The sequence below is a fragment of the Drosophila eugracilis genome, unplaced genomic scaffold (genome assembly GCF_018153835.1).
Source record: "Drosophila eugracilis isolate 14026-0451.02 unplaced genomic scaffold, ASM1815383v1 contig_2152, whole genome shotgun sequence".
Classification (NCBI taxonomy): domain Eukaryota; kingdom Metazoa; phylum Arthropoda; class Insecta; order Diptera; family Drosophilidae; genus Drosophila; species Drosophila eugracilis.
The window spans coordinates 2,367,078-2,379,145 of record NW_024573036.1 but is presented as its reverse complement, the minus strand read 5'-3'; the positions used below and the strand labels follow the sequence as shown (position 1 = coordinate 2,379,145).

The 12,068-nt window shown below is 48.6% G+C and overlaps 4 protein-coding genes across 4 annotated transcripts; 3 read left to right on the top strand and 1 right to left on the bottom strand.

Moving 5' to 3' along the window:
- On the top strand, positions 1–506 carry LOC108110499 (putative polyketide hydroxylase). Its single transcript, XM_017219579.2, has one exon. It carries the CDS (start codon positions 25–27, stop codon positions 409–411), a length of 387 nt encoding a protein of 128 aa, XP_017075068.2. The 5' UTR covers positions 1–24; the 3' UTR covers positions 412–506.
- A 1,615-nt stretch (positions 507–2,121) lies between these two features.
- Positions 2,122–3,761, top strand: LOC108110431 (gustatory and odorant receptor 21a). Its single transcript, XM_017219497.2, has 4 exons — positions 2,122–2,888; positions 3,047–3,104; positions 3,160–3,363; positions 3,432–3,761. The coding sequence occupies exons 1-4, from the start codon at positions 2,137–2,139 to the stop codon at positions 3,759–3,761; spliced, it is 1,344 nt and encodes a 447-aa protein (XP_017074986.2). The 5' UTR covers positions 2,122–2,136.
- Positions 3,762–4,049: 288 nt separating this feature from the next.
- Positions 4,050–5,555, top strand: LOC108111145 (xylulose kinase). Its single transcript, XM_017220514.2, is given in 3 exon segments — positions 4,050–4,823; positions 4,825–5,115; positions 5,448–5,555. Coding segments are annotated over 3 exon segments (1,002 nt in total). The 5' UTR covers positions 4,050–4,118; the 3' UTR covers positions 5,454–5,555.
- LOC108111144 (cGMP-dependent protein kinase, isozyme 1) lies at positions 5,455–10,417 on the bottom strand. Its single transcript, XM_017220513.2, has 5 exons — positions 10,123–10,417; positions 7,966–8,336; positions 6,434–7,879; positions 6,185–6,370; positions 5,455–6,122 (listed from the first exon to the last, which is right to left on the bottom strand). The coding sequence occupies exons 1-5, from the start codon at positions 10,261–10,263 to the stop codon at positions 5,960–5,962; spliced, it is 2,307 nt and encodes a 768-aa protein (XP_017076002.2). The 5' UTR covers positions 10,264–10,417; the 3' UTR covers positions 5,455–5,959.
- Between the last annotated feature and the right edge of the window lie 1,651 nt (positions 10,418–12,068).

The following is a 12,068-nucleotide window of genomic DNA, read 5'->3' as shown; positions in this document are numbered from 1 at the left end:
TGATAGATATAAACACCAGACGAGATGCGCTCCTTCATCATCATCGCTTTGTTCGCTCTTATTGCCGTGGCTGCCGCTCAAGGCGGACGTCGTGGCGGACGAGGAGGTCCTCAGGGTGGACCACAGGGAGGCCCGCAAGGAGGACCTGGTGGTCCAGGTGGTCCTGGTGGTCCAGGCGGTCCTGGTGGTCCAGGTGGTCCAGGCGGTCCACAAGGAGGACCTCAGGGAGGACCTCAGGGTGGCCCACAAGGAGGACCTGGTGGTCCCGGCGGTCCCGGTGGACCATGGGGTCTGCCTCCAAATGCCACGCTTCCCAGCAACAGCACCACCACCACAACGACAACTGAAGCCAGCACCTCCACCTCAACCACCGAAGCCAGCACCAGCACCAGCACCGAATCTTCCGCTTAAGCCGTAGAGCTCCATCCAATCTAAAATCCATTTTTGGCTTGTTCTCTACCGCGCTTCCCTTCATATTAATAAAAGTCCTTTCTGCAAGAAGTAAATCTTTCTCACATTTTCTTATACACATTTTGCGCAAGATACTTGCATTACGACTACAGGGAGAGAAATATTGGCCTAAAAATATTCTCTAATTTTTCTTTTATTTTTGAAAACCAGAAATAGTTCCCCATTCTTGTCCAAATCTGGATAATATTGCCTGCAAGAACCTTTGTTCTTACATACTTTATTTCTTTCAGCGCAGCCCAGTGATGGATGTCAGGCTAAGACGGTTGTGGAACGAAGAGGGTGGGCAAGCCGAGGGATTCGGAAATCGAAATGTAACTTGTTCGCCAAGGCCGCATGGTGGCTGACAGCCGGCGGCCATGAGATTCGCTAGGTTCCTGTGACACTTGGAGGAAGCACGTCCTGCAAAAAGGATGAGGGCAGCAGCAAAGCCCGCAATCCATGCAGTCCTTTAAGCCGCATCAGAGAACCGAGCTGCGCTGGCGCTTTTTAAATGTACCTCCTTCACTTGGCTGCAATTATGTCGCCCAGTGAACCCACTTCGTGGGCATAAAAAACAAGCTAAACACTTTATTTATGCAGTCTCGCTTGTCGTTTGTCTTGAAAGTTTTCGCATTAAACGAGCTGAGTTTGCCAAACTATGTGCAATGAAAATGAGTTTCGGTGCCAAAACAGGGAAAACTCTGGCCAAAAGCAAGGGGCGAACTCGCAACAGTTGGCTTCAGGTCCCCCAGACCCATGGAAACTCTTTAGCCGTGGCTTACAAATTCCAAACATTTTCTGGGGGAAATTTGTAGCTCCCACTCGGATTATCCCAGAGGAGCGAGGAGTTGCATGAGAGGATTGGGTGTTATTTCCCGTCATCCAGAACTGCTGTCATTGCCATGGATTTCCTCTCCACTCCCGAATGACTTTAAGCGCCTTAAGAGCCATCGATGCCGGTCTTTTGGTATCTGAGGCAGAAATAGATCAAAAGTCAGACCCACATATACGATGGCCCAGAAGTAAGGGGGAAGGGACAAGGAACAGAGGACAAGGACTGGGACAAAGACGATGATGGAGTTGGAGATGGAGAATCCGACCCGTTGGTGGCACATTTTTATTGGTCATTAGTGCGAGGCTCTATCGGCATTCGTAAGCATTTACACATCGTTAAACTTTCATTTCCGGCAAATTAAGCGCATTTTATGTACCTTCTCCGTTCGGTCGCCCTCAGCTGGCCTCCTCCTCCTCCTTCGCTGCTGACGGGGTCAACCGTTGGTCATAGTCAGCAGAATGACCACAACAAACGGACACCGGAAAAATTTCTTTTCAGTTTAAAATCTAGACATCAGGTCTTAAAACAACCTTAATTAACACTTTCATTACAAATATCGTAAGATGCCGTATAAAATATTTCCATCTTTGATGTGGAAATAAACAGCTAGAATAACTGTGCTAATTGCGATAAGTCACAGTGTTTTCTCTAACTGTATCCAAGCTACCCGACTAGGCTCGTGCTCATGTCCCGGACTTGAGCATATTTAATGGAGGGCAAGCAAATGGGCGCCGCCTCAGGGCGTGTCCCTTTCATTGTTTGTCTTTCAATCGAAAGTCAATAGCAAGGCCTGCCGGAGAAGTATAAAAGGTCCGGCATTGAGAGATGGAAGGACTTTCTCCGATCGCACGATGTCGTTTTGGGCAGTGAGTCGCGGCTTAACGCCGCCTTCAAAGGTGGTGCCCATGCTGAATCCCAACCAGCGCCAGTTTCTGGAGGACGAAGTGCGCTACCGTGAAAAACTGAAGCTGATGGCCCGAGGCGATGCCATGGAGGAGGTGTACGTCCGCAAACAGGATACCGTTGACGATCCCCTCGAGCTGGACAAGCACGACTCGTTTTACCAGACCACAAAGAGCCTCTTGGTGCTCTTTCAGATAATGGGGGTGATGCCCATACACCGCAATCCGCCGGAGAAGAACCTCCCCAGAACGGGCTACTCCTGGGGCTCCAAGCAGGTAATGTGGGCCATCTTCATATACAGCTGCCAGACGACCATTGTAGTGCTGGTGCTGCGGGAGCGGGTAAAGAAGTTCGTCACCAGCCCGGACAAACGCTTCGACGAGGCCATTTACAACGTGATCTTCATCAGCCTGCTATTCACTAACTTTCTGCTCCCGGTGGCCAGTTGGCGGCACGGACCACAAGTCGCCATTTTCAAGAACATGTGGACGAACTATCAGTACAAGTTCTTTAAGACCACCGGTTCGCCGATCGTCTTTCCGAATCTCTACCCACTCACCTGGTCTCTGTGCGTCTTCTCCTGGCTCCTCAGCATCGCCATCAATCTGTCGCAGTACTTCCTGCAGCCGGACTTCCGGCTGTGGTACACATTTGCCTATTACCCTATCATCGCCATGCTCAACTGCTTCTGCAGCCTGTGGTGAGTACCTTCCTTTCAGAATGGCAGTGCCTTTAATGTTCTGTAGAGAGTTTACGTTTATCAAATGTTTTTGTGTGATTTAAAGCTGTATTCTTAAACTGAGTAAGTCTGCGGTTCCAGAAAAATTACACATACAAAATCCTTTAAATCTTCCACAGGTACATCAACTGTAACGCCTTCGGCACGGCAAGTCGCGCCCTCTCCGACGCCTTACAGGTAAAATTCAAAACATTTTAATGTTATAAGTTAAATTTTAGTTGTTCAAATGCAGACGACGATTCGGGGCGAGAAGCCCGCCCAGAAACTTACCGAGTACCGCCATTTGTGGGTGGACCTCAGCCACATGATGCAGCAACTGGGACGGGCGTACTCTAACATGTACGGCATGTACTGCCTGGTAATCTTCTTTACTACGATCATCGCTACCTACGGAAGCATCAGCGAAATCATCGACCACGGAGCAACCTACAAGGAGGTGGACGCCAATTAAAAAATATACCTTTATATTTTAAAACTGAACCAATGATCATATTTATATTCTAGGTGGGTCTATTCGTCATCGTTTTCTACTGCATGGGACTCCTGTATATCATCTGTAACGAGGCACACTACGCCTCCCGGAAGGTAGGACTCGATTTCCAAACGAAGCTGCTAAACATAAACCTAACCGCCGTGGACGCCGCCACACAAAAAGAAGTTGAGATGCTCCTGGTGGCAATCAACAAGAACCCACCTATCATGAATCTGGATGGGTACGCCAACATCAACCGAGAACTAATCACTACCAACATCTCCTTCATGGCGACTTATCTGGTAGTGCTGCTGCAGTTCAAGATCACCGAGCAAAGGCGGATCGGCCAAACGCCGTCCTAGAAAAATTCCATATTCAAAACTAATATTCGTTGTTTATAAGTGATTTATAAGCGATATTATTTATCGAAAGAAAGTTGTAGAGGGTAAATTATTGCTTAAGAATAAAAGCACATTATAAAAAATGTATTTATTGGCATTTTTACTAGAAGGTATTACTCTTGGTACCCCGAGGTATCCCATTCGATATTCTAATCAGGGTGGACCAAATTTCGATCCAAATGTTCGATCCATTTTTTTAAATATATTTTCCGTCTTACCGTTGATTTAGTCGTCTTCGTTCCGATTTGGTCTCAAAAATTTCTTTCAAAATTTCAAAATTTCAAGTTTTTACCTTCCCCTCATAAACACCGATGGAATATGTGCCACCGATGCAAGCAGGACTACAGTGGCAACAGCTACTTGGGCCTACACTTGGGGAGCCAACTATTCCGAGCTTTGATTCTTGACTCGAACTTAAAGGTCGCTTATGTGTCGCAGATCCGCTATGATTTGGATCTGCCCGAATTTAAGACTGTCAATGGAGTGCTGCCAGACAGTGGTCCTGGTGAGTACCTCGCCAATCCAGTGATGTGGGTGAAGGCGTTGGACATGCTAATAGACGGCCTGGCGACACAGGGTGCGGACCTGCACTCGGTGGCCTCGATTGCTGGAGCGGCGCAGCAGCATGGTTGCATTTTCTGGTCGGATATAGGATTAAGGCGATTGTGTAACCTGAATGTGAATCTGAAGCTCCATGAACAGATCACGGAAAGCGCCTTCGAGTTGACCAGAACGCCCACATGGCAGGATAGCTCCACAGACGAACAAGTACGCCAAATGGAGCGCGCCGTCGGTGGTCCCCTTGAACTATCTAATATTACAGGATCCAGGGCGTATACAAGGTTTACGGGTCCTCAAATCCGGAAAGTATACACCAAATGCCCGGAGCACTATGAAAGAACTCCCAAGATATCACTAATCAGCAGCTTTTTGGCCTCGCTGCTCATTGGCGGCATCGCCTCCATAGACTACACTGATGGCTCAGGGATGAACCTGCTTGATATACGGCAAAAGAAGTGGTCTCCAAGAGTGCTTGAACGCCTGTGCTCCTGACTTAGCAAGACGCCTGATGAAACCCATTCCCTCTTCACGACTGCAAGGACGCGTTGCGGACTACTACGTGAAACGGTGGAACTTCAGGCCGGACTGCATGGTTGTGGCTTCTGCAGGAAGCAAAGCATCGGAGCTGGCTGGTCTTCTGGTGGAGACGGACTTCCTGATGGTGTCTCTGGACACCAGCGATGTGGTGGTGATGCCTTTGAAGAAGGCTCCGGTTTTGGAGGAGGGCCATGTGATGTGCCACCCTACCAGGACAGACGAGTACATGGGCCTCCTATGCTTTCAAAACGGAAACTTGGCACGGAAGGCCATTTGTGAGGAGATGGCCAATGGTAGTTGGGTGCAGTTCTATGAGATGCTGGAAACCACTCCCCCAGGCAACAATGGGAATGTGGCTGTGCACTTTAGGGACCGAGAAATAATTCCGATTGCCCAGGGTACATTGCGGTGGGACGCAGACATAGACACACTGACTCAGGAGAGCCTGCGCGGTCGACCCCGACTTGAAACGCCGGAGATCGAGGTGCGAGCCATTATAGAGGGACAGATCATGCACCACTACGCTATTGCTCGCGAGATGGGGTTTCACTGTAAGCCGAAGACCAAGATCATCGTTGTGGGCGAGGACTCCAGGAGCCAAAGTGTCCTACAAATTGTGGCGGACATCTTCAATGCTCCCGTTTACAAGAGAACAGGAGTCGAAGTGAGCTTGTTGGGATGTGCCTTTCGAGCCCGCTACGCCTTCTACGAGCATCGAGAATCCTCCTGCCACTGTAGATCTTGCAGGATGCGCACAGGCAGGGAGCCCAAACTCAGCTATGATGAGTTCTTCCGAAATGTCCCATCCGGCTTGACACTGGCTGCGGAACCAGCTCCGGATAGTGAAAAGATCTACAGCCCCTTGATCGCACGTTGCTCCCAAATCTGCCAAGTGCTGGCAGCCCAATCCAGCGTGCCCTTTATGTCTCAGGGTCAGTGAATTTTAGATAATGAGATGGTGTTCCTTTTCCTTTCTGTGTTTCTATGCAAATCAATAACGTAAAACTAAACTAAACTACAGAGCGATGAAGTACTAAGTCGAAGAGTTCGGCGAAATAGGCCTAGAAGTCTGCGTCCCAGCCAGAGAGCTCGTCCGGCGGCTCGTTTATATCGCACGGGAAGCGGTCGAAGTAGCGCACGTCCGTCGGATGGGCAATGGGTCGAACAAAGGGCGGGATCAGCAGCTGACTGGCCAACCCGTCCCAGTCGAATCCCAGGAACCACCTGACCAATAAAAATAAAAATATATGAATTTTGAAAATATCCTGGAAGGATGTTCTACTCACTTGTGCTTCTTGATATCCTGGATACCACCACTCTGGTAACCAAGGCGCTCGGATGGAACGTCACGGCAGAGGCGCTTTATGAGCTGTACGGCCCAGCGGGAAATGTGCTTGGGAAAGGCGATCATGTCTATGCCCTTCAGAATGAGGTTGTACGTCTGCATGGGGTCGGGAGCACTGAACGGTGGTCTGCAGAGTAGAGATTAACTTGATTAGAGATTCAGTAAGCTTGTGGTCATTTCTTTTACGTACGTTCCGTTGAGCAGCTCATGGATAAGGATACCCAATGCCCAGTAGTCCACGGCTCGATCGTGGCCCTTGTTCAGAATGATCTCAGGCGCCACATATTCTGGGGTTCCGCAGAAGGTCCATGTCTTGGCGCTTGTTCCGATCTGCTTGGCAAAGCCGAAGTCCACAATCTTAACGTAGCCGCGCTCATCCAGCATTAGGTTCTCCGGTTTCAGATCGCGATAGATGATCCCGCGGGCATGGAGATACTCAAAAGCCTGCAGTACACACCCAATGATGAACTGCGCCGCGTTGTCTTCGAAGGAACCTCGATCCCTAAGCATTGTCCAGATCTCGCCACCCATGCAGGCCTCGAGCAGCATATAGACGTACTTCTCGTCCCGGAAAGTGCGATACAATCGGCAGACAAAAGGCGATCTCGAACTGAGCATGATGTGGCGCTCGCTGAAGATGTGCTCCTCCTGCTTGGTGTCCACAATGTGCCGCTTCTTCAAGCACTTTAGAGCAAAGATGTCGACGCGGTTTTGATGGTGGGCCTTGACCAGCTCGACCCGACCGAATCCACCGATGCCCAGAGTGCTAACAACCTCGAGGTCCGTCAGCTTAAGGTCAGGAAACTCCTGCTGCAGCTGCTCCTTCGGCTCATCCTGGCTGCTTCCCCTGGCTTGCTTCATGGCCAGCATTCTGCTCTCATCTCCATAATCCTTTTCTTTCAGCTCGCACAGATCCCCAATCAGTCGCTTGAAGGAGTCCCTATCCAAGGTCAGACACTCCACTCCAGGTGATAAGGCGATGATGTTGGCCGTTCGCTTATCCTCGTTGATAAGCGCCTGCTCTCCAAAGTAGTCTCCTCGGGAAAGAGTTCGTAGCTCGGTTTCCTCCGAGGAGGTGGGTGTCAGCTTCTGGGTCACACGGACATTTCCCTGTGAGATCAAGAAGAAGCTGTCCCCGGCAGTCCCCTGGCGGATGATGTAAGTGCCAGCGGCATAGAACTCCAGCTCCAGAACATCCGCAATTTTGGCAAGCAATTCTTCACTCAGGTTCTTCAGGAGTGGCACCGATCTCAGGAAATTCACACTGTTCTCGATCCGCTGGAGCCCCGTGCACATCATAATCTGCTGGAAGACGCGTCTGTCGAGCACCCACACCCTCGCCGCTTCACTTAGAACCCGAATAGAGGCCGTCCTGGTGCAATTGTAAAGGATTGCCAGCTCCCCGAACGCCTTGCCGGGCCCGATCTTGTCCAAGACTTTTCCTTGCTGCATCACCGCGAACTCACCGGCGGCGGAGACGTACAAATGGGCACCTACTTCGCCCTCGCGGATCACAAACTCCCCGGCGGCAATGCTTTTTGAGTACATCGAGTCCACCAATTCTCGCACCTGAGATGCATCTATGTTTTTCAGAAAGTCGTTGTCCATAATGGCGTCTTTGATTTGTTGCTTGGCACTGGGGAAGATCAAGGTGGTTGGTTTGTTAAACTAGTTTCTTAAGAGGTGCGGGATAACTTATAAAGTAAAACTTTTGAAACTTACCTGAAATCTTTGTCGTATTTTGGAATCGGAATGCTATAGGACTGCTGCATGGACTGCACACAGCTCTCAGCTGAAACACCTTGTTTCTTAATAGCAGCAGGCATAGCCTTGGGTCGCTGTTCTTCAGTCGAGGGAGATGAAGATGTGGATGCCTTGGAAAATGCTTCCGAGTGGGGCAATGGTCCCAGAGAAAGCGCCTCCAGGGCGAACTCCGGACTGGTGGGCAGAACCATGCCGCAAGAGCTGCACAGATGAGGATCTCGATCCCTTTCCTCCTGCTCGCCACATTGCTCTGGCAAAGAGTAGAGCTTTGTTTTCGCCTTCTCATTCCGGCTGACGTTCAGGTTTTTGGTGGTCTGCTGGAGTACGCTCTGTAAAACGGGAGATGGGACACAGGAGAGGGTCAGAGATAGGAGCAACAATTGGCATGCGTCGGTTAATCAATTCCCGGCAATTGGGTGGCAATCAATCGATGGGGGCGCGTGAGTCCCTCGACTCCTCAACCCAACTCAATTAGGTGACCCACTGGGGATGGCATTCACGTGCTTTCACGATGACGAATTCCGGGATGGAATACACTGAGAGGAATTTTTGTAGCTAATTTTTGGAACAAAATTCCCTTTAAGATAGAGCAGTTTTCTAATTTTCTTATAAGAGGAACTGAAAATGAATGCTGACTTCCTCGTGTGGTGAATACTATTTTAGACAACCTTTCTTTCAGTGTATGCCAATTGGGTGCGTTTTTGGACGCCCTTATCACATTCCGTAAATAGAATGCTAAATTTTCCCCTTGGCGGCGTGACCCAAAAACAGCATAGATAAAGCCGTAGCCAAAAGGCAAATCCGAATCCGAGGCGCCACCTCAGAAAGTAGACCTAGTCATGGAGTTCCAGTTTCAATTCCATTTCCAGCTCAGAGGGTAAACATGATAAGCCGAATGTCAGGGCGAGGTGTTACCACCCTCCCCATCGCCAACCACCTTTTGCTTGTTTTCCAAATTATTTGCATAGAAATTAGCATTTCAAAAACACTCTTCGCTGGCCCAGCTCGCATTTCCTTTTTCTCGCTCGCCGCTCTGTTATTTCGGTTCTGTTTTTTCGAGATGCGCGTGCTGCCCCGGTCGGAACTATGTTATCTATGTATCTTTGTATCTCTGTTTACCCGCAAAGTAATCTGGGGATCCGAGGCATGAGGCCCAGAGGGGACAATGCTGGATCAACTGCTCGAGCTGGAGGTGATCCGGCAATTAGCGACGCACACTCGCGGGGCGGCTGAATTAAGTGTCGAAGAGATTTACATCTGCGGATTTCACAAAGCTTGGAAAATTTTCATTTTGACAAGACAATGTTATGATACCTCAGATAATTATGCCTCGAAGAATGGTTTTATGGAAAATCAAAAGGGCCTATCTGTAGATAGAGATATATCCGTTTCCCCGCACGGAGAACCATTTAAAGCCCCTCTAAAATATTTTAAAAAGCAAATTTCGCAGCCACTGCTCTCCGACTTTACAGCCCCAATTAGTGAGATAATGGAAATTAAATGATTTTCGGCTTCCAAATCATTCCAGAAGTGGCTACCGAGTATCTAGCAGTCGCAAGCTTCGAATTTTCACCGCTCTCTGAGTTCGGCTCTTGGGCTATAAAATTGCGCACGACGAGATCTCGCCAAGAAGTGCTAATCACTTGGCTCAATAAATCTGCCTTACAGTTTAAATATGTGTGGATAGCAGCGGGGGGTTCAAGTACGAGTATAGGTCGGGGAGGGGGTGGGCATTAGATAGATACGAATATCTAGTAGATACGCCGACAAGGGCATGGGTTAGCCCCTCTTCCCCTTTCTCCCCTGCGGTTCAGTGGGGTAGGCATGGCATATGTATGGGGTGTATCTGATATCTGGGCAGAGTCTGCTGCTGTTGCCCAGATAACGAAGTGATAGAGGAGGGGTCCGTCGGCGTGTCTATTTGCAGATACTTTGTATCTCTGCGATACACAAAGCGAATTCGAATTTAGTCCGAAAAATAGTGCGGTCTGGCGGCTCCTGCTTATCTGCCAGGGGCTGCAAACAAAAACAGAGCAAACAAAGCGATGCGATAGACAGCGATGGATGGCCTTTCCTAATATCCCCCGCCTGGATGATTTTACCTCCCCTACTCACCTTTAGTTTGTGGATTTCCCGGTGCAGCTTGACCAGCTCGCTCTCCCGACTCCGCACCATTTCCCGCAAGGCCTGCACATCCTTGGTCAAATTGCTGACGATCGCCTCCCTCTCCCTGTCAGTCAGCATAGCCGCGGCCATTTCGAACAGCTTCCCGATGGGTCAAAGTTCACTCAGTTGCCCAATCTCCTGCCTCGAGATCTACGATTTGGGTTTTCTCAACTACGGTTATTCCATTCAGACGGAGATGCTCCTCCGCTGCGATTCGCTGGCGGTTGGTTAGGTTGCGCGCGCGATTCGATGGCGACTGCCATCAGGCGGCGATCGACGCGGCGTATACGTGATTTATCAGAGAGAGAGAAAGGTAAGGAGAAAGAGAGGGCTGTGAAGTGAGAGAACGCCTAAGAGAACAATCTCGGCTTATCAGCTGAGTCAACCGGCACCGAAGAGCGCTAAGGCACTTGCAAAACTAACTAATTGGATATTTTCGTAAATTATTTTTCACAATATATTTAACCTGCTTTCATACATTAACTATATTATTATCATTTTTATTGGAAATATAAGAAAACTTTTTTTGTTGATGGTTATATAAGTATTCGGATCGACTTTAAAATTAAAGTCACAGTTCTAAATTAGTTAAAGACAAAAAGTATCGAAAAATATGTGCAAATACCAAAATCTGAAAGTATTTTTAACTTTTAAGGCAATTTAAATTGGCTTACTGCTGCCCCGAAAACAAAACACAGCCACGAAAGCCTGGCGTAATTTGATGATGACAGGCAACGCGACATCCACAGGAGGGCTGGTGATGGGTCAAAGGGTGTTAGGAGGGGCTAGAACGACCAGGATGTGACAAGGCAAGGGCAACTGCGAAAGCGAGACCTACAGCGTCCACAAAGCGTAAAAATGAAAACGAAAATGCGAAATGGCAGCCAGCAGATATGAAAACGAAAGGATGATGGAAGTAAAGGAAATAGGGGGAACGGATATAGTGGCCATAAGGTAGCCAGTAGCCAGTAGCCAGCATCCAGGGAGCTGACAAGCATTTGAGCATCCCCACTACAGTCTGAATTCCTTAATGCAACTATTCAAAGTATTGCGCTTCCCAGTGCAGAATATCAAGAAAGTTATAATTATAATATAATTTTTTAATACATCTTTGGGAAAGATAAATTAGAGGTTGTTTTAAGAGATTTCCGAAAGACAAAAAGAATAATACATTCAACATCAGTAAAGTCCTTCGATAATTTATTTGTGTAATTTCATTCTTGATTGCTTACTCTAAGTACCAAGCTAGAAATTTAAATTTATGTGCACTCGCTTCTGTCTTATTTGTCAATGCAAAAGTTCGAGTGGGGGAGCAGCAGCTTAAGTGAAATGCTGAGCAGTGAAGTCTAAGCCAGAGAAGTTCTGCTGTAGTTTTCCCTTGACGACTGGCGTCGGGCATAAACAATGTGAGATAAAATTGCTTTACAGCCATAATATAATTATAGTGGCCAACTATGAAGCGAGGACCACGGCGCGGCTTTAAAGCGAAAAAGCTGAGGGTGTTTTTTGGGTGTTTTTGGTGGCTGCTAAATGAAAGCGAAAAATAAAACCCAAACGAGCAAAGAATTTCGCTGGTGGCATCGCTGGCTTCACTGGCTTCAGTGGCTTCGGTGGCTTCCGTTGGCTGTGGCCCACATTTAATGGAGACTCGCATTCCGCCACAGACAGTGATATATCTGGATGTGCAAAAATGGAGGGATATCCAGCAGAGAGAACGATGTGCGGGCGACGTGACAACCGGCGGGCAAACTCCCCCCATTGCAAACTGCAAATACTAGACGGCGAGCAGAAGGATTAGCCAAGTTACAAAGAAACCGGAAGCGGGGCTCACACGGCGTATGCGCAATGATGCAGCAAATGATCTATTAAAGCATGGCCGCCAGTGGAGCCAAGAT